The sequence below is a fragment of the Lepidochelys kempii genome, chromosome 3 (assembly GCF_965140265.1).
Source record: "Lepidochelys kempii isolate rLepKem1 chromosome 3, rLepKem1.hap2, whole genome shotgun sequence".
In the NCBI taxonomy this organism is placed as follows: Eukaryota; Metazoa; Chordata; order Testudines; family Cheloniidae; genus Lepidochelys; species Lepidochelys kempii.
In genome coordinates this window covers 74,786,975-74,808,107 of record NC_133258.1, presented here as the reverse complement: position 1 = coordinate 74,808,107, position 21,133 = coordinate 74,786,975, and the positions used below count along the sequence as shown (strand labels likewise).

The window sequence follows — 21,133 nt, the reverse complement described above, 5'->3', positions numbered from 1 at the left end:
TTATATTTAGCCATGTTTACAAGCGGAACAAGGTAGGGAAAGCAAGAGTAATTGAAATAGGGCATTATAAGGTGTGTAGTAGGGCTGGGGAGGCAGATTGGGGAGTATTTTGGAGTCATGGCTGTTTGCTTTGGTACTAGCTAAAGAACTTGTGTTCAGAGTTACATCTGGCACAGGGAAGGGATGAACCCCAAGCACAAAGCAAGAACATGATTAGTCTAGGTCTAGGAAAAAAGAGTCAGAAAGTGGGAGTTGTACACTGGTCTCATTTACTTAGTTGGACTTCAGCCAGAACCATGGGGCCTGGGAGGTGTAGGGCTGAGGCTGAAGCATAGTTGAATCTTACAGCAGGGAACAGAGGGCTAAATCCGCGGAAGATCAGAGAATGGGGAGATTGGAGCAGAGCAGGGGTGCTGGAACTATTTGTATAGTGGGGATGCTGAGAGCCATTGAACCAAACTGTAAACCCTGTATATGACGGGAACCACTTCAACCCCAGGGGTGCGGCAGCACTCTTAGTTCCAGCACCTATGGAGCAGAGTCTAATTGTTGTCTGTTGCAAATGTGCTACTAGTTGAAAAACAAATGCAGGGAAGAAGAGAGAGGATGTCAACTCAGTGTCTGATCAACTCAAAGAGCAGACTGTGAAGGAAGCTATGTAAACATAGGGTTTACATTTATACAACTGTTTCAATTAGCTTGGGTAAGAAGCTTCTTAATAGTCAGAAAGCTTCTGTTTCTTTTATATGCTGAACTGCTTTTCCTCTGTTGCTTAATGTTATCTAACTGATAAGGTGGTGATTTCTTATTTAATTGTTAATCTATGGTTTATTTGAGACACTACTTTAAATAAAAATGTTAACTTTGTAATTACAGTATATTTTCTTACTGCTTGGCAAGTTTCCCTTCACACTGTGAATTCTGTGATCTGTTTTTTGTGTTTTTAATGTAGCTCATTCAGTTGATATTGAGTCACCTTACAGTACCAGACCTGTGTAGACTAGCACAGACTTGTAAGCTACTATATCAGCATTGCTGTGATCCTCTACAATACATTCACCTCAGTTTACAACCCTACTGGGCAAGGATAAATGACACATCTCTGGAATACCTACTGTCTCGCTGCACTCTCGTACAGTGGCTGAATTTATCTTGGACAGGAAACAGGGGAGCCATATCTGTTTCTGGATTTAGCAGGTCAGTGCTCAAAATACTGAGGTATTACAACGGGCTCTGTTTTCTGAGATGCTGTTCAGTAGTTTTGTTACTAAATATTTAAAAGTCTTTAGACCTCATGCTTGTAGGAGAAGGCAGGCATGCAGCTTCTTTGTGTTTTACCATGAAGGGCAGGATTTTTGGATGTAGGAAAACATTCACTTCAATACATTTTCCAGCTAAAACAATAAGAGATTGTATACAACGATAGAAGCCAGTTTAATGTGATAGATTAGATATATTTAATATATCTCATCTGCGCATGCCAAATAGTACATACAGAAAAAGTTTCTCTTAATAAGACCTCATGTTAACTTTCTTCTGTAATATTGAGACTCCTATTGTAATTATGCTATAAAAAATCTTTCACAAATAATACATTCAAAATTGTCCTTGATATAGATGAAGCCATTAAATGTCAGTATTTTGGAATTGCTGTGATATTGAACTGATTATATTTCTCACTGTGTACTGTATGAAAGAGAACTGTCAAAAAGAGGTCCTGTAAATTACTAAAGCACAAACTCAGATATATTACTGAAGGTCTGCTTTCAGTGAATTGATAAATTTAGTTTAAACTCTAGTGACTAGCTCATGGACAGAGCTAGTAAGTGATGTATGGGATTATATTTTCAGATCATTCATTAGGCCAGGATCCAGCAAACTGCTTCATATTGGGGGTGAGTCCCTGAGCCTATGAAGAGTCTCACTGAAGTAAATGAGTCTCCGTGTGGGCAAATGAGTCAACCCATGTGGAGCAGCTTGCAGGAGTGGGACCCTAAGTAATCACTGGAGTGTAATGTAAATTAAAATATTTTCACTGGTAGTACTGGTAGTAGTTCATTAAAAACAGCTAAATTGCAGGGACACTTTTCTGTACAACCACTATGTTCCTGGCTTGCTAACATGTATAATTCTTTGCTTTTTGCTCATTTGCCTTAAACAGTATCTATCAGGGCACTTCACTGTAAACAGAAAATGACTTCTTTAAACAAAAGATAACCAGCAGATGAAAGCTGAACTTCACTGATAAAACAGAAATGTTTAGTCTAATGTAACTTTTTTTCTGTATATTCTCTCCACTCACATATGTTCATTTCTGATACATTTTTGCAGTACTGCAAACCCTTTTCCCTTTCGGAGTACAAAATACACTGAAACTTCCTCTTTTTTTCTAAATATCATTCAAGATGCATGTCTCCTTATATGTAGATTTATAGGAAACAAGACATTACATAATTTAATATACCAAAGCATCTCCTAATGACGGATGTGCGGTTAGATACATTTGGTTTCTGCTGTCATATAGATTCTCAGTAGTGTCATTTCTATTAACTCAGCTTGTTGAAAACTAGAAGTGTGTGCAAGTTCAAGCTTATATAGATAAACAGTACAACTTTCATTTTTTTTCATGTGCAGTACAGATTAACCTCTGAAAATCTAATGCATGATATTTAACTGTATTAGTTAGACATTGGTGTTATTGGTAGTGGAATAACTGCCCAAATTCAAAGGATTACAAACTCTGCAAAATAACAACATGGCATTATTGGTCTAGGATAGGATTCATTTACTGATTGGCCCTTTTACTTGTCTATGGAAGTGATAGCTGCAGTGATTTCTAGTCAGCATTCCCAGAATAAACACTAAATATTCATAACTTGATTAATGAATAATCTGAATAAGCATAGCCTATTTATGTTCATAAGTGAACAAGATTTATTTAGAACAATTTTAAGAAAAAAGTGTTCTCTCAGACGATTGCTAAATGATCTGTATTTTTAGGAGTTATGCAGAAAAAGTGCATGCTGCCAGTTGGGTTTTTGGGAGGTTTTTTTGGCCGAGGCTTGTTAGTCACGCATTTATACCAGACCCTTAAGAATCAGGACTAGTGAACTAAATTATTGGTTTTATTCAAATATACCATTTACGCAGAGTTTTCACTCTTGAGTAAAAATGTACTATCTTTTATATGTTTTGGTCAGTTTTTTGAAAGATTTTACTGTGAGGACACATATCTTGAAGTGCTCTCTGTTTTATGTCTTTTGCTCTGTAGAGATGTCTTTCTGTTTTTATAAATAATTTTAAAAAGACAGTTTTCTGTTTCATCACTGGGCATTGACCGGTTTCTGTCTTTTTCTGGCACAGAGAAAGGGAAGTCTGCTTCCCATTTGGTTATTGCTAAATGAATTTGAGTGTGTTTTAAGGGAGTATAGATGGTAGAGGAGCTCTCATTTCTCATAGGCATTAGTGTGAATTCCTTTTGTAATATGGCCACTTCCTGGGTAAAGATGTACCTTCCTGAACAGAGGAAATCTATCAAGCAATTTTAACATTCCACACACAGCTTCACGTGCCTCCATTATCTGGATGTTGGACCTTCCTCTGATGCAGTTTAAAAATCATATTGTAAACAAATTACATTCTCTATCAATTTTACTAATACTACCTCAGATAACTTAAAGTGAAATATATTTTAAAAATCAAATATTTTGCTAAGTGTGGGTGAAATTCTGGCCTCATTTCAGCCAGTGGCAAAACTCCCATCAGGGTGGATTTGATTTAAATCACTAGTCAGGAAGATTCGATTCAATCATGGATTTCTACATAAAAGTGCATTCTTGTTGGTTGTTTTAACCTTATTACATAGTCTTCAAAACTCAGAGATAGATGTAGGTTTCATTTTTAGAAGGTACACACTATATATTTTTAAAGTGATTTATTTTGAAAACTTTTCAGATTAGTTTTACAGCTGTATCAGAAAATGAATGATTGGTTATTTTATTTACCAAAGGTAGTTGAAGCAGATATTTATGAAATCACTGGGAGGTGAACTATCTCCAGTTCAACAGGTTAATCATTAATATTTGGAGGATTTTCTTGCTATGCTGTATTAGGAGGAGAACATCACCAGACAGACATTTTAAATTGTTTTATTCAACTACGTTATGTATTCTGGATTTTTTTCTTCAACACCAAACATATAATTTTTTAACAAAGTAAGCCTATAATTTTTTTAATATAGTTAAACATTCAATTTTTTTAAAATCAGGTTTGTTTTTTGTTAAAATTGCTTTTAACTAAAATAGTTAAATGAAATATTTAAAAAAAATTAAATCGACTTCATGTCATCTAGGTCAACATGAGAAACGTAAAATATTGGCTTCCACAGCTAACTCAGTCGTCTTCACCTTCATTTTCCTGTTTGTTCATCATCTGGAAAAGAAAAACAAGCTTTCCTGCTTTTGCAGGTCCCACACGATTTCTCAATTTAGAATGATTAGTTCAAAGGAAGAAAATATTCTTTCTACACCGACAGAAGAAGCTGCTGCTGTTAAAAGTGAAATTATCACTTCAACACTCTCTGAATCCAAATGCTAAAGTGACTTCCACCAGTTCACTGGTGCGACTTTCTTTAAAACATAATCAGCAAACCTATTTCTTGAATGGTTCACCCTTAGCTCTGAAGTTTATTATAGTTAGGATTATGGAGGGATGATTGCTGGATGTCCATGTCATAGTCAACTCCTCTTCTTCGGCAGTTAAGGTCTGACTCTGGTACCAAGTATTGAGAATATTTGCAAGAAAATGAGCTGGAGATAGTGCTTGTCCCATTTGTTTTTTTAATACTTGTAATTTAACTCTGTCATTACATATTTCTCTTTTTAAGATCTCACTCAGTTCCTTCCAAATTTCAACAGCATCAGTAATAGAAGAGCTGTTTCCCTGCGTTTTGTTCAAGGCTACAGAAATAGGCTTCAGGATACTCAGTATGTGTTCAACATTTCTCTTAAGCCCAATGTTGAGAACTTTGGCTGTGAGAGTGCCATCTATTTTTTCAGGATTTTGTTCACAAACTGTCATCAGATTAGGCCAGTTCTTGATAGAGTGCTCAAAACAGTTCACTGCTGAGTTACATCGCAGGTCTTGTGGGAGACTTAGTTTGTTTCCTCCCACTTTTTTCAGAGCAGCTGCTGCAAAGTTGTTGTTATGGAAGTATTTTGCAACTTCAACAACATTAGGCTTATTTCTGAAACACTGAAGTCTTTGGCTAGGAGATGCACTGCAACTGTATGTTATTAGCTTGGAACTCTCTTCTAAATAATTTTGTCTCATCTTGGATACATTTGCAGCATTGTCTGTGACCAAGCTTCATATTAGACATTTGAATTTTTTTTCACAGTTTTGTTATAGCTTTTACTGCTGCTACTTGTAAGTGTTCTGCTGTGTGTGCATTTCCTGATGTCTCAATTGTTTCTGTAAGGAAGACATTCCCTTCTTCTATTGTCCCACAAGCACATACAACAGGATCATTGTGGACATTGCTCCATGCATCAAGACTCAGGTTAATAATTTTACCATCTAGACCTTTTGCACACTGCTCAATTCCTCTTTCATACACTTTATCCAACAGTTTGCCTGCGACATCTGCTCTGTTGGGTGAACTGTATCCTGGTCTTAATGACTGAACCATGTTAATGAAGTGTGGGTTCAACTTCTCAATCATACAAAAAGGAGAGTTTGTTGCATAAACAAACCGGGAAATTTTTTCATCAATTACCTCTTTTTGTAATCTGCTGGTTCTTATCACAAACTTATCTATGGTTGTTTCTGGATGATGGAGATTTTTTTTTTCTTTTTGCTACAGTTGATATACTGTGGCTATATGACATACATGATGTAATTGAAACACTATCATTGGCAGATAACTCTGAAACTATAGAAGATGATGATCTTGAAAGTGGATAGTCTTCAGAATCCTGTATGTTGAGGATGGCTTCTCCCAAACAAAATAAGTCAATACAGTTATTTAGTTATGATTACCATACTGCTCATTTAGTATTACTTATTGCATTCATTGACACTCAGTAGTACTTTAAAAGTAAAATTGTAAAAGGAAGATCTGCCTATTTCAGCTATTTATTTTTTATCACAACTGCATCTAAAATGATAGAACCATAGAGTAACAACTATATTTTTTGCTCAAACATGAGAAGTCAAGAATAGTCCAGAAGGAAGACTGGCGGTCCTTAAGAAAGAAATATGAAATAAAAAAGTTTACCAACCTGAAGATCCTGCATGTTCAGACATGTTCCTTTCATCATCTTCAATGCATTTTCCTCCTGAGAAGGAACACTTCTCATGATGTTTCATTCAGGCAACCAGGCCTTGCATTTCTTTGTTGCACTGTTTGCATTTTGCATGCATGCCTGTCTTACCCACAGGTAGAGGAACTTCATTAAAATATTCCCAAACTGAGTCTCTTTTACAGCTTGCTGCCATTATAGGTTTTCCCTTCTAGTGAGAGAATGGTATGATAGATCGCAAATCAAAGAAGGCTACACTCAGAAAGACCTCAAGACTTCTGGAATATGCTGTTCAAACAGTTTCACTTTTGTTTCTACTGCCTGTCCCTCCCTTCTCACATTTATCTGAAGACTTCTTTTCCTTGTCCAGGTCTATTCCACCTACAACAATCTTCTATTCATTGAACTTTTTGAAACTTTGCACTTTTAGAGAAAGGTAAGGGATTGACTCTGTACACAAATTTGCAGAGGGACAAAATAGGGTTGAGGTCTGTTATTTCTATATATATTATTTATTTAGTTTAAAACATTTTTGCTGTTAACAAGCATGTTATCTCTGGAGACACAAATCATCAGTTTGAGAAATGCAAAACTAAGCATCTCTGATGGTATCTTCTACACTGAGCACTGAGTCCTATTGGGTAGATAGAAAGATTAACTTAAATAATCTATACAGAAGCCCCTGGAACCCCATAAAATTGGGTCCCTAATCCATGAACTATTGGAACTCATTTACAAAACTTTTCTTAAACATTACATGAATATGTCTCATACTATAAAATTAGAATTTATAATCCCTATTCCATGATGAGATATTTTGAGCTATAATGTAGCTTAATTAAAACTATCTTTAGATAGGTTTTTTTCCCTCAAAAAAAATCAAATTAAATAAAAAAAAATCTGATTTGATTTTTTTTAATCATTGCTTTTTATCCACCCTGACTCACACTGACTTCTGTGGGGCCAGGATTTCATCCTATGTAATTTAAATTGACAGCATTCCTCTAAAATAACCATATATAAATGACTTTTAAGAAACGTTCTTTGTTTATACTTTGATCAGTTAAACAGGTAAGTATTCTTGGAAGTCATTATTTTAAAATATAAGGGTCTAGAAAAAACGGAATAATTTAAGAAATCTGACTAAAATAAACTTTATTGTCATGAGATGATAGAATGCTTCAGGCACGTGAACATCCTGAGGCAAAGCTGATGGTAATTTAACTTATTGATAATGTCCATTAGGGTTACAGAAGAATATCATAACTGTTTCACTTCAGAGTATTACAGAAAATAACTAAACTCCTATAATTTGGGTAGAAATAAAGGGGGGAGGGGAACTGAAGTGGAAAAAGGAGACATAGCAGGTATTAAAAAGTGAGATGAGTATTTGAATAATCTGTGATGTATCTATGCCAAAATGACAAGTATGGAGTGTCAGCAGGAAGAGACTATGAGAAGTCTTATAACATAAATAACATTATTATTCAGTTGGTGTTAGAGACGTAGTGGATTAATTCACACAACTGGAATGTCCGCGTAGATGGACATGACCTGTTCAGGAAAGTAAGGCAAGGGATCAAGTGATGCTGTGAAATATATCAAGACTCTGTACAAATGAACTGAGGTGAAAAAGGAAAAATCCCTCTGGATTAAAGGGACGTTATCAACTAAAAATTACATTTTGAAAATCGGTTACTTTAACGTATAGAGTATTAAGTGAAACAATGGAAATATCCAATTTACATATTGGCCTTTATGCTCTTTGTTTACTTTTTAAATTTGTCTTATAGAATGAAAATCATTAAATTGGTTATACTTTCAGTTCTTAATGTTGCCATGTTTACGTTTCATGCACTGAAAAAAAGCCCACAAAATTGCTGACAGATATAGGGACAGATGTAGTACCTGTAATTACTTGCTTGTAAAGCTAGCATAGCAGAACACAGAACTATCTGTGTTCTTGAGTTCTAGGGACAACTTCTTTTTGTTTCAGAGGGTAGAGAAACATCTAAGGCTAGCTATTTTAGAGGTGGTATTAATAGTTTGGAAATGGTGTATTATTTACCTTAATTGTGTGGAGTGCAAGTGGGTTTTTGTTTTTTAAGGAAAAAAACAATCCAGTGAACTTTTTTCAGCTTAATCCTGTTTTAAAACCTTAATGACACTCTGAAGTATTTGCATGAATATAAGGTATGCAAAAGTTTTTTGACTCTAGAAAATTCAGGATTTTAATTACAAATCTGTGAATGAAAAATTTATTAACAGAACAGAAATGACAAGAGTACCAAGGTTCTACCATGCCTAGTACAAAACAGCGTTCTAAAACTCTGGAAGCCAAGAGAGGAGTTGAAATGGGTGAAGTCATTGGTAAGGGTACATTTATGTCACGGAGATCACAGAAGTCATGGAATCCATGACATTTTCTGCTTCAGTCCCAGGCTGGGAGACTGGAGCCCTCAGCCAGTGAGGGTCATGGCAGGGTTCCAGCAACTGATGACAGCCTCCTGAGAGGGCCCCCACAGGGCTCCAGTGACAGGCGACAGCCCTCGCTCGGGTGAGCAGCTGGGGATGTCCAGTTTTTTCTTCGGGAAATATGGCCATCCCGCAGTGCCCAGCCGCCATAGGTGGGGGGAGGGGTCCCCCCGCAGCTCCCAGCCAACACGGTGGTGGGGGAAACCATGGAGCCGCAACAACCTTGGGTGCTGGATCCCCCACTTCTTCGAGTGTTGTCCCTGTGGGTGCTCCACTTCAGGTGATGGTGCGTCCTGGTGCTATTGATCAGAGATTTTCAGTAGCAGTGCTTGGTCAGGCCGCACGTGCGCAGCAGCTGTCTCGCAGTGCCATTTGAGTCTCTTCAGTGTGCGCATGGCCCAACCCCCTCAGTTCTTCTCAACTGTCCTCGGCTGAAGACAGAGCTCAGGGCAGTGAGACAGCTTCTTCCCCTAGAGATAGAAAAATAGATAATTAGATAAAAATTGCTCAGTTAAAAATATTTTTCCTTGGATAAGTTAGTTAGTTGTTTGTTAATTGGAAAAAAAAAATCTTTGTTTTTCTTCGTTTCCAAGTTCACGACTCCCTGTGGAGCACAATCCATTAAAAAAGGTCTTGAGTGGACCAAAGCTTACTTTAGCCATGTCAAGCTCCCCTGGCTTCAAAAGTTGTGGCTCTTTCAAGGAGGCTATGCCATACTCTGGGCACTCCCTCTGCATCAGATGCCTCATGGACACACACATACCATCCAAGTTCATCCACTGCAACAATTTGAAGGCGAGAGCCAGGCGCGACCGGGATCTGCGCCTCAAAATGATCCTAATGGAGAAATCACTCCAACCTGGATCTGAGAAGGACACCCAGAAGCCTTCTCCTAAGTACTCTCCAACTCGGTCTGAACCGACCATGAGCACAGCTCCACCCTCTCAAGAAAAGAGGAAGCGAGTCTCTACCTCTCCGCAGAGGGAACCTCACAGAAAGAAATAGTCCCCTGCGAGGTCATTGCTAGTGGTGCTGATGGTCCCGAGAGTCATATCTACAACTTTCCCAGCACCTCCAGCATTGGACGCACCGCTCATAGGAACAAGGAGTCGAGACCACAAACATGCTATGTCTCCTCCTTGGCACCGACAGTACTGACGACCATGTTGGCGGTGGTGCCAGCCATACAACCGCCACTGGTGTCAACGCGTGTCTCGGCGCCACCACCTTCCTCAGCAGCATCGCCTCCCCCAGCACCCACAGACGGCACCGCAGTGGGGCCACCGGCTCTGACAAAGGGGAAAGAAGATGCCTAGACACCCAGCGTCTACTACTAAGATATCGGTACCGCACTCACCAGCACTGCAACAATTCCTGACTCAGAGGGACATCACTGTTGCGTTGGTGCCAGAATCACCTCTCCTCGGCACTGAGGGATCACCTATCACACAACCGACTTCGGCTATGACACCATCAATGTTTAGTGACAGTGATGATGAGGACCAAGAGGAGGGAGTGTTTTCACCATAGGGCTCGCCCACACCTCAACGAAAACCTACTGGAGGCACAGTGCGGCATAAAATCCACCAGACACAACCTTACTATCCATGGTATGGACCCCCATGGATGGGTACTCGTATGGCATTCCCAATGCAATGGCCACCATGGGACCCCTGGGCAGCATACGAAGCCCAATATGCTCAAACCTCCTCTCCGCCTATGGTATAGCTCCAGTCCCCTTCTTTATCCCCAGGGCTGACAACATCAGTAGCCACGGAGGAGATGGGCAATGAACCAGAGGAAGAGACTGCCCCCGAAGCAGTGTCACCTGAACATAACTCTTCCTCTTCTCCAGATGAAGCTATCATGCCAACTCCACCTACCATGGCTGACAACTTTAAACAATTTCAAGAGCTATTCAAACACATAGTGGTCAGCCAAGACATCCCTCTAGAGGAAGTCCAAGAGTACGAACACAAACTATTAAAAATTCTACAATCATCTTCTGCGTCAAAAATTGCCCTGACCATAAACAATACCATCTCCGAGCCTGCAGAAACAGTATGACAGACCCCAGCCACCGCCCCGCCAACATGCAAATGGGTGGACCTTAAATATTATGTTCCAGCCAAGGGCATAGACTTCCTGTTTGCCCATCCACAACCAAATTCTCTAGTGGTGGAAGCAGCAAACCACCAGGTCAAACAATCCCAACACCACTCTACGCCACAGGATAAAGACCACCAGCGTCTAGACCTCTTAGGTCGCAAGGTCTACACCTACACCAACGCTACAGTTCCACATTGCCAACTACAGTGCTCTCTTGTCTAAATATGACTTTGACAATTTTGGGTTTGGGTTTACTGCAGACATACCAGAAGACAGGAGAGCACAATTTAAATCAGTCCTGATCGAGGGACAATTGGTGGCTGATGGCCTTACAGGGCTTCCTGGACAGCATCAATTCTGCAGCCCTTACCACAGTTACAGCGATAGTGATGCGCAGAGACTCATGGCTGCTATGATCTGGCATACCAAAAGAGCTCCAAATAAAGGTTGAGGACCTACTTTTCAATAAGGACAAACTGTTTTCAGTTAAAACCGATGAAGTCCTATGAAGGACTCTCTAGCGACCCTTCATACACTTGGCATATATACACCACCCCCAAAAAGGAAGCGGTACCAACGAAACAAAGATACTCAATATACCCGCCCTCAATCCAGGCCGTACGAGGCAGGCAGACACAGAAATAGACCACTTCAGTGCCAGCAGACACAACCACAACAAGCAGTGTCCCAACCATCAGGGAACAAACCACAGTTTTGAAGGCTTGGTTGAGGGTCTGAATGACTTCCCCTTAACACCAGCACCTATCTGCCCATTTGATCACCCACTACAGCATTTTTTCCAAGCTTGGGAGCATATTACACACGAGACCATTGTGTCTTAGAAGTAGTTCATTCAGGCTATCCCATCCCTTTTACTTCTTGCCCCCCTGCCATCCCTCTTTAGGGACTATTCTCGCGAGCACCTTCTAAGACCGGAAGTAGATCGTCTACTACAGCTAGGGGCCGTAAAATCAGTACCAACGCAATACAGAGGAGGAAGACTTTTTATTTTCACTATTTCTTGACCCAGAAGAAAAGTGGTGGATGGCGACTGATACAAGACCTATGAAAACTCAATAAATTTGCACACTTCCAAAAATTGAAGGTGGTTACCTTAGGTACAATAACCCCAGCGCTGGAACAGGAGGACTGGTTTTCAGCCCTCGACCTGCAAGATGCATATTTTCACATCTCAATACATCCGGCTCATAGACAATTCCTCCGATTACAGTGGGACATGACCACTTCCAGTACAGTGTGCTCCCATTTGGACTGTTCACTGCACCCAGGGTGTTCTCCAAAACTCTTGCAGTAGTTGAAGCTCACCTGCACAAACAATGGATCATATTTTTCCCATACCTAGATGATTGCCTTGTCAAAGGACACTCGTACACAGACAGAAACGATCACACGACTGATCATCAATCTCTTCCAGAGACTGGGGTTCCAAATTAACTTTCAGAAGTCCACATTGATACCCACAACTAGAATTCATCGGGGCACACCTGTACTCAACTCAAGTCAGAGCTTCACTACGTCATGCCAGATTCCTAGCCATCAAACATCTCATAGAACCATATCCATCTGTCCATGAATTGAGGCACAGACGTGCCTACAATGACTAGGACACATGGCCGCACCATTTTCATGGTAAAACACTCCAGATTATACATGTGATGTCTCCAGGGCTGGCTGCATTCAGTATACAAACCCACCAAACACAGTCTCAGCATGATGGTAACACCACCGACCAAGGTTTTAGCATCCCTACAATGGTGGACAAGATGAGAGAACATCTGCGTAGGGGTTCCCTTTCACCACAGATCTTCAGTCACAACAGATGACTCCCTACTGGGCTGGGGGGGACACCTGGACCACCACACGACATGAGGCAGATGGTCAACACCAGAAGCACGCCTTCACATAAACTTGCTAGAACTCAGCAGTAAGATATGCCTGTCTTCACTTCCTATCACTCATAAGAAATTAATCAATTTGTGTGATGACAATGTTGCATGAATGTTCTACATCAACAGACAAAGGGGGTCCCAATCCCACTCCCTATGCACCAAAGCCATGAGACTATGGAACTGGTGTATCCAGCACCACATTGACATCTCAGCTTCTTACCTACCAGGATGCCGAAACACCACAGCCAACACATTAAGCAGATGGTTCTCACAAGAGCAAAATGGGAACTGAACCATAGTGTCTTACAACAGATATTCTATCAATGGGGTTCCCATCTATCAACTTAGCAGCCTAACTGTTGTCAAGTTTTTAGTAGGCATCACAGCAAAGGAGAGTTTTGAAGATGGATTTGAAAGTGGATAATGTGGTGGCTTTGCAGATGTTTATGGGGAGCACCTCCCAATCATGTGGGATAGCATAGGAGAAAGCATGAAGGATTTTGTTTGAAAATTAACAAGTGGGTAGTAGAGGCTGGCATGGAGAGGCGAGCACTGAGAGTTCAACAATGAATGAAGGATGATAGGTAAAAGTGCTTATTAACTGTGAAGGCCTTGAAAGTGAATACAAGTTGATGCTTTAGAGAAGAGGGAGCCATTGGGGACATTCAGAGAAGGTGGTAATGTGCTCTAAGTGACGGGCCAGGAAAATGATTTTTGTAGCAGCATTGTAAAAGGATATGAGCGGGGTGAGATTGCAATGGTATAGACCCAGTATTTACATGGAGACAGTAAAATGGTTAATAATGCAGAAAAGGCAGAAGAAGAGTGTTCAATAAATAGTTCTCTTCAGTATTTGGAAAGTAGGATGAGGTACTCATATCATATGAGGACAATAAAGTATTTTTCAATCCAGTAGTAAACAAGGAAAATGTTAAACATCATTTCCTTATAGATAAACATTTCTAAATCATCAGGCCAGTACAACTTGCACCCACCATCCTAAAAGAGTTGGCTTTGTAAGTGTGAGGGGGAGGGTTGGTTTTATGAACTTGCCTTGGTGCCAGTAAGATTTTGAAGCTGAAATCTAACAAACTATATTTGCCAATTTTATAAGCATTAACGCCAATATTAGAATGTAGTCTAATAAGATAAACCCTCTTTAGTGAATCTAAGGAGCGTTAGTTTACTAATTTAACACTAGGTTCTTTTTAGGTAAACTTTCATGTTGAACAGTATTTCTCAAATGAGGACACTTGGCTAGTCATAACCAGTCAACAATTTATTAATTTACCAAGAACCACATCAGTATACAATCAGCAGTTCACCAGTCAAGTCTGGATACAACCAATGTTCTAGATACGTACTGAGCACGCCAAGACAGTCCCATAAAGCAATTGTTATAGACTAGGATTGAGGCTGATAAGTTATAGATTCATAGATTCATAGATATTTAGGTCAGAAGGGACCATTATGATAATCTAGTCTGACCTCCTGCACAATGCAGGCCACAGAATTTCACCCACCACTCCTAAAAAAGACCTCACACCTATATCTGTGCTATTGAAGTCCTCAAATTGTAGTTTGAAGACCTCAAGGAGCAGAGAATCCTCCAGCAAGTGACCCGTGCCCCATGCTACAGAGGAAGGCGAAAAACCTCCAGGGCCTTCCAATCTGCCCTGGAGGAAAATTCCTTCCCGACCCCAAATATGGCGATCAGCTAAACCCTGAGCATATGGGCAAGATTCATCAGCCAGATACTACAGAAAATTCTTTCCCGGGTAACTTGGATCTTACCCCATCTAAAAACCCATCACAGGCCATTGGGCCTATTTACCATGAATATTTAATTACCAAAACCATGTTATCCCATCATACCATCTCCTCCATAAACTTATCGAGTTTAATCTTAAAGCAAGATAGATCTTTTGCCCCCACTACTTCCCTCGGAAGGCTATTCCAAAACTTCACTCCTCTGATGGTTAGAAACCTTCGTCTAATTTCTAATCTAAATTTCCTAGTGGCCAGTTTATATCCATTTGTTCTTGTGTCCACATTGGTATTGAGTTTAAATAATTCCTCTCCCTCTCTGGTATTTATCCCTCTGATATATTTATAGAGAGCAATCATATGAGCAAGTTATAGGCTCAGCAGGAACAATCCAGATTACTTCTGGCACTCTTGTGTGGTCCCTGCTATTTGAGTACAGGGAGTCCTCCAACTTACGACACAATTCATTTCTCAGAATTGTGTTTTAAGTCAAAACGCCTTTTCCCATAGGAATCAATTTTATGAAGAAGGGATTGGTTCCTGAACCAAGGCTTGATACACTATATTCACCACAATAACCCAGATTTTTGTACTAAATGAATTATAGATTACTAATGTTGCAACATCAATATATTTACTGTACACTGTATTTTATAAACAGCATTCAAATAAACATATAAACTCACATACGCTGCTCAGAACACTGGCAACACAGGCTCAGAAAACCAGGGGAATGGCACGCATGCTGCGCCTCAGCCAGTCACTGTTCAAGCTTTCTGATTGGTTGAGCCCGGGGCCGGGAGCCAATCAAAAACAAGTGGCAACCCTATGCGGCAACAAGCTACCCTGCTGCCCTGAAGCCAGTCAGAAGCGACCCGTTGCAGCTCCATACCAGTACTATATAACACAACTAGGAAGTGATTTCAAGCAAACTTTATTCAAAGTCAGCATCATAAGGGTGAAACAAGCGTTGTAGGGGCAAAATGGGCAATCATTTGAAAAGTGTCGTATGTCTGAAGACTTCTGGTAGTTTGATAGTTTAAATTTGTCCCTTTCCTATCAAAGGAATCACTTAAAATTGGTTTCTCTCTCTCAAGCCAGTTTGCCTGGACTTATAAAGGAGAGCATGCATACAGAATTAGTTAGTTCTAAAGTATGGTTACTTGAGGTCTCACTAAAGAATGTAAATTCAACAAGACAACCTTTAGTTATTTATATTAAAGATAGAAGAAGAAATACAGTCATTAAAATGAAATCTCACCACTTCTCCTTATCCTGGTAACCCTGCAATAGGGGAATAGTCCTCTCCATAGGGCTTGCCTGGGCATCAGTTGTACTTCTGGATTTTGCCGTTTCTTTGTAGGTTCAGCCAACTCTGGGGTCCCACATGGATGGTGATCTTCGTTTTGTATACCTTGATTCCAAAGGGCAACCCTCCAATTTCTGTTGGACAGTTGTCAGCTGAGTGATCAGATTTCTGCTCTGTTTCTCTGCTGCTTCAGTCAATATCCAGTAGATGGCATTGGTGTGGAACAAATTTGTTCAATCATATTCTTATCGGAGGGTGTTTGTTTGATTCATTTCAAAGATTGTATTTCAGCACTAGCCCACATTAATTGCAATTTCCCCCTTTTTAAGCCGTTTATTTTAATTCAGAGTTTTGCCCTAGTCAGGTGTCCACTTCTCTTAATGTTCTCTTTCCTTCTTGCACCATACAACTCATGCCACTTCTACGGGGAAACACTCATTCAGAAAGAAAACAAAGTCCCCTACTAACCTACTGGACATGGTCCATACGTTCTTTGATTGTACTAAACATTTCACATCATTTAGGTCTAACAACAGAAGATACTATCTACATAGAGAGAGCGATCTGACTGACCAGGCAAACAAATTCATAGTTTGGGGTGAAGGCAAGGTGGTTTGGATTTCTTGGGGTAACAAGCTGTTAGACCAATGTGACCTTCAGTTTTCTGGGTTTTACAGCTCAGTTTCTCCCACCCATCTCTTTATCCACTTGCATTGTACATTGGGCCACTTTGTCTAGGAAAGCAGGGTATTACTTTGTTTGGTATCCTTTTGAGATTTTTTTTCAGCTACATTGCGTGGGAGAAAGAGACTTTATCCATATGTAAATTATGAGAGAGTCATGCCTATGGTATTCTCTTTTAGCTCGCTTTTTGGTCTCTCTTACTGGGGAGTGAAACTCATAATCTTAGCTGATCTGTAGGTCCTTAGACAAAGTGTCTCACATGGTGTGAATCATTTTCTCACTGTCTTTACTTCTTAGGTGGAGTTCAGTAGTAGGTGGGTCCTATTTGGGGATAAACAGAGGTGCATATTTTTTCTTATTTTTGAGGGACATAAGGAAGTAATATTTATCAATCATTCAAGGCATATGTTATAGATACTCCTTACAGTTGATAAGATCTCTGGCCTGCTGATCTTAATTTTTAATAGATCTTGGAGTACCTTGGCTATTCCAGGAGACTGGAAGAGTGCTAATGTTGTGCCAGTGCTCAGAAATGACTAGCAGGATGACCCGGGTAACTGTAGGCTGGTTAGTCTCAAATCAGTCCTGGAAAAAATACAGTTACGAACACCAGAGTTCTGAACTGACCAGTCAACCTCACACCTCATTCGGAACTGGAAGTATGCAATCAGGCAGCAGTAGAGACCAAAGAAAGAAAATACAGTACAGTACTGTGTTAAACATAAACTACTGAAAAAATAAAGGGAAAGTTAAATTGACAAGGTAATGAAACTGTTTCTGTGCTCATTTCATTTAAACTAAGATGGTTAAAAGCTGCATTTTTCTCCTGCATAGTAAAGTTTCAAAGCTGTAGTAAGTCTATGTTCAATTGTAAACTTTTGAAAGAACAACCATAACATTTTGTTCAGTGTTAGGAATATTTCACAGTTATGAACAATCTCCATTCCCAAGGTGTTCATAATGCTGAGGTTCTACTGTAGTGGAAAAGCTGATACAATATTCAGTTGATAAAGAATTAAAGGATAGGAATATAATTAATCACAGTCAACATGATTTTATGGAAAATAAGTCTTGTCAAACCTGGTTTCATTCTTTGATGACCCTACAAGTTTGATTAATAAAGATAACTCCTTAGATGTGATATATTTAAACGTTTGTATGGCATTTGACTTAGTACTGCATGGCATTCTGATTAAACAATTAGCACTATACAATATCAATAAAGCACTCATTAAATGGATTAAGATCTGGCTAATGGCAGATCTCAAAGAGTAGTTGTCAGTGGGGAGTCATCATTAAATGAGAGTTTTTCCAGTGGAGTTCTGCAGAGATTGGTACTAAACCTGATGCTATTCAACATTATCATAAATGATGGGAAAATAAATATAAAATCACTGCTGATAAAATCTGTGGATGAAAAAGATTGGTGGAGTGGTAAATAATGAGGACAAGGCAGTCATACAGAGCAATCTGGATCACTTGGTAAGCTGGACTTATTCAAACAAAATGTATTTTAATGCAGCAAAATGCAACGTTATACATCTAGGTACAAGGAATGCAGGCAATCCCTATGGAATGGGGACTGTGTCCTGAAAGCATTGATTCTGAAAAGGGTTTAGTGGTCATAATGGACAAGCATCTCAACATGTGCTCCCAGTGCAGTTCTTTGGCAAAAATGGCTGATGTGATCCATGGATGTATAAATAGAAATAGTGAGTAGGGGTAAGAAGTTGTTTTACCTCTGTATGTAGCACTGGTGAGACTGATACTGGAATACTGCATACAATTTTGGTGTCCACATTTTAAAAAGGATATTGAAAAATTAGAGAGAGGGTTCAGAAAAGAATCATGAAAATGATTTAAGAGTTGGAGAAAATGTCTTTCAATGAAAGACAAAGAGCTCAATCTGTTTAGTTTATCAGAAAGAAGACTGAGAGGTGACAATTACAGTGTATAAGTATCTTCACAGGCAGAAAATAGTGGGTACTAAAGAGCTCTTTAGTAGAAGAAGGCATAACAAGAACCAGTGGCTGGAAGCTAAAGCTAGACAAATTCAAATAGAAAATTTAGCATTTTTTAACCATGAAACTGGAACAAACTACCAAAGGAAGCAGTGGATTCTCCATCTTTTGATGTCTTCAGATCAAGAATGGATTCCTTTCTAGAATATATGCTTCAGTCATACCGGTTATTGGGCTCAATACTGAGATAACTGGGTGTAATTAAATAGTCTGTGATATAACACGGAAGTCGAATGAGATGATCTAATGGCCATTTTTGGCCTTAAACTCTATGAATCTATGACATAGTCCTAGAAAAGCCTACTAGCTATTCTTATTTTTCAGTCATCAGTGTTGAATATGCTAGGTGGTTGTTTCTCATCACAACTGTAGTGAATGTGAAAGTGACCTGAGTAGGGTTCCATCCTAAGCATCACATTTGTACAGCTCCTTTGTTGACAAGCAACTCCCACAATGGTGGGGCTTCTTCCCCCTTTTGGGGGCGATGGTACTTCCAGTCCAAAAGGAAGATGCCTCATTTTCCCTCTTAATCCATGTATGTCTTGCACTAACTGGTTAGGGGGAAAGGAAATAGACCCTAGGGCTTCCCCTTTCATCTTGCACGCTAACGGAAAAAATGAGGAAGAAGGGGACATGGGATAGGGAGAAGGAGAAAGTGATGGACAATGAAAGGGAGAGTGAGGGAAAAGGAGAGGAGGGTGATAATGTAAGGTATGGAATAAATGAGGGAAAATGACTATTGCAGAGAAAGAAAGGGAAGGAAAGGAAGGATGGGATGAATGAGTGAATGGCTAGATTAGACTCCTTGCAGAAACAGAAGGCTTAGAGACTTGATCGTTTAGACACTATGTGAAGAAAGCCAGGGAGTTCAAGTGTCCTATTATTTAGTATGCTTGGGGCATGTCCCCCTGGATCCTGCTTCTCTTAAGTGTCCAGCTTCTTCAGTACCATAGGCAGTTTTAGCAAAAAATAAAAATAAATCCTACTTAAGCCAACACCTGTTCAACGGCAACAATATGAGCCTTGTTGTTGAAAAGGCTCTGATAACTTAAAGCATTTTTCCACTATATCAATTAAACACATTCAGGAGACTTTAATTGGCTTGGTGCTAAAAATGTCTGAAGCTATGGCAGCCTTAACTGCACTAGGCTTTTCATGGTGCAGCTGCATTGGTGCTACCACCAATGGGGATAGTTTTTTCTAAAATACTCTAGAGTTGACAAATTTCCAAAGCAGGCATCTGCCCCCTACTTACAGAGACTCCATCACTCCAGGAAGCACTGGGGTGAGCTGAGCTAGTCTCTTCTGTGGGGGAAACAGGTGAAACTTAGAGAATATTAAAATATATATGATTTTATGCAATATCAAACTTGTAAACCTTGTGATTGATTTGCATTTTGAAGGTTTCCTTTGCAATGAAAAGGAACTATGAGCTTACTACTTTTTTAAAGAAAGCTTAGATTAGATGGAACCGAGCTTGTAGAATTCAACAGACCTCCGACAGAAGTTGTTGTAATGCATGCAGAGACCCTCACAGTTTCTAAGTGTTTTGAATATTCAGTCTCTGATAGCTTAAACCTTTTTACACCAACCTACTTCTGTGAATTAGTTCTCCTTGAGGATTAGTGTATTGTAAAACGAGCTTTAAATTTTTACATTGTTCGTTTGAACTTATTTGTGGAAAAAAGAAATAGAACAATTTTTCTAACAGTGATGAAACACTAGTTTTTCTCAGATCCTCTAGCTTTCAAATGTCTTATCCAATTAACCTCAAACTTTCTCTCTCACACATTTTTCTCATGGGCAGAGACTTACTACAAGAAATTTCAGGCAGAAAGTTGCAGGCCAGTGTCAAAATCAGACTTGCAGTGGTCATTTAAAATTGTAACAAAACAGGATCACTGTTATATCTGGTTGCATTTGAAGTCACTAGTAACTGGTAAGTCACAAGATAGGAACAGAGTTCAACTTAGTTTGCAGGGCTGGTAGTAAGAATTTTTTTTTTGTAATTTAAACAAACACACCACCCTTTTTCCAAACCCTTTTCCCAGTAGAGTTGTGGTTTTGGGCTGCTCTAGTAACATGAACTTAGCACTTGGCAGTAATGTAGTATTTTCTGCTTTTTTTTACCTTTGTTAAATGTAAACCTTGTTGCAGGCCCGCCGACAGCAATTCCAGGCCCCAGGGCAGAACAGTCAGTGGGCCCCCGCTGGTGCCCAGCGAGCTGCTGGCTGTGCTTCTGGATGCACTCTTCCGGCACGGCCAGGGCTTCTACATGTGCCTATCTCCCTGCCACGTTCTGCTGCTCTCCCTGCCGGGCAGGAGCCCAGGCAGGGAACAGGAGGGAGCCGCTTTTAACGCTGGCCCCTCCTGGTCGCTGCTCTGCAGCCCTGCCTGGCAGCTACCTGAGAGAACCTGGCTGGAGAGGAGGCAGCTTCCACTCCCCGCCCGGGTCGGCTGTCAGGGACCCCACTATCTGAGCCTGGGAAGGGAGCGGAATTCACCTTCCTAGCCAGGCTCTCTCAGGCAGCCGCTGCACAGGGCTGCAGAGCAGCA

At 40.0% G+C, this 21,133-nt stretch overlaps 1 protein-coding gene across 8 annotated transcripts in view; it reads left to right on the top strand.

The window, feature by feature from the left end:
- FBXL4 (F-box and leucine rich repeat protein 4) overlaps positions 1-21,133 on the top strand; it is a 118,837-nt gene that overhangs the window by 43,235 nt on the left and 54,469 nt on the right. For all 8 annotated transcript variants that reach the window (XM_073336823.1, XM_073336827.1, XM_073336821.1 and 5 more), the window contains one exon: positions 953-1,197. In XM_073336823.1, the coding sequence (XP_073192924.1) occupies positions 953-1,197 (245 nt within the window). The remainder of the gene's footprint in view (positions 1-952; positions 1,198-21,133) is intronic.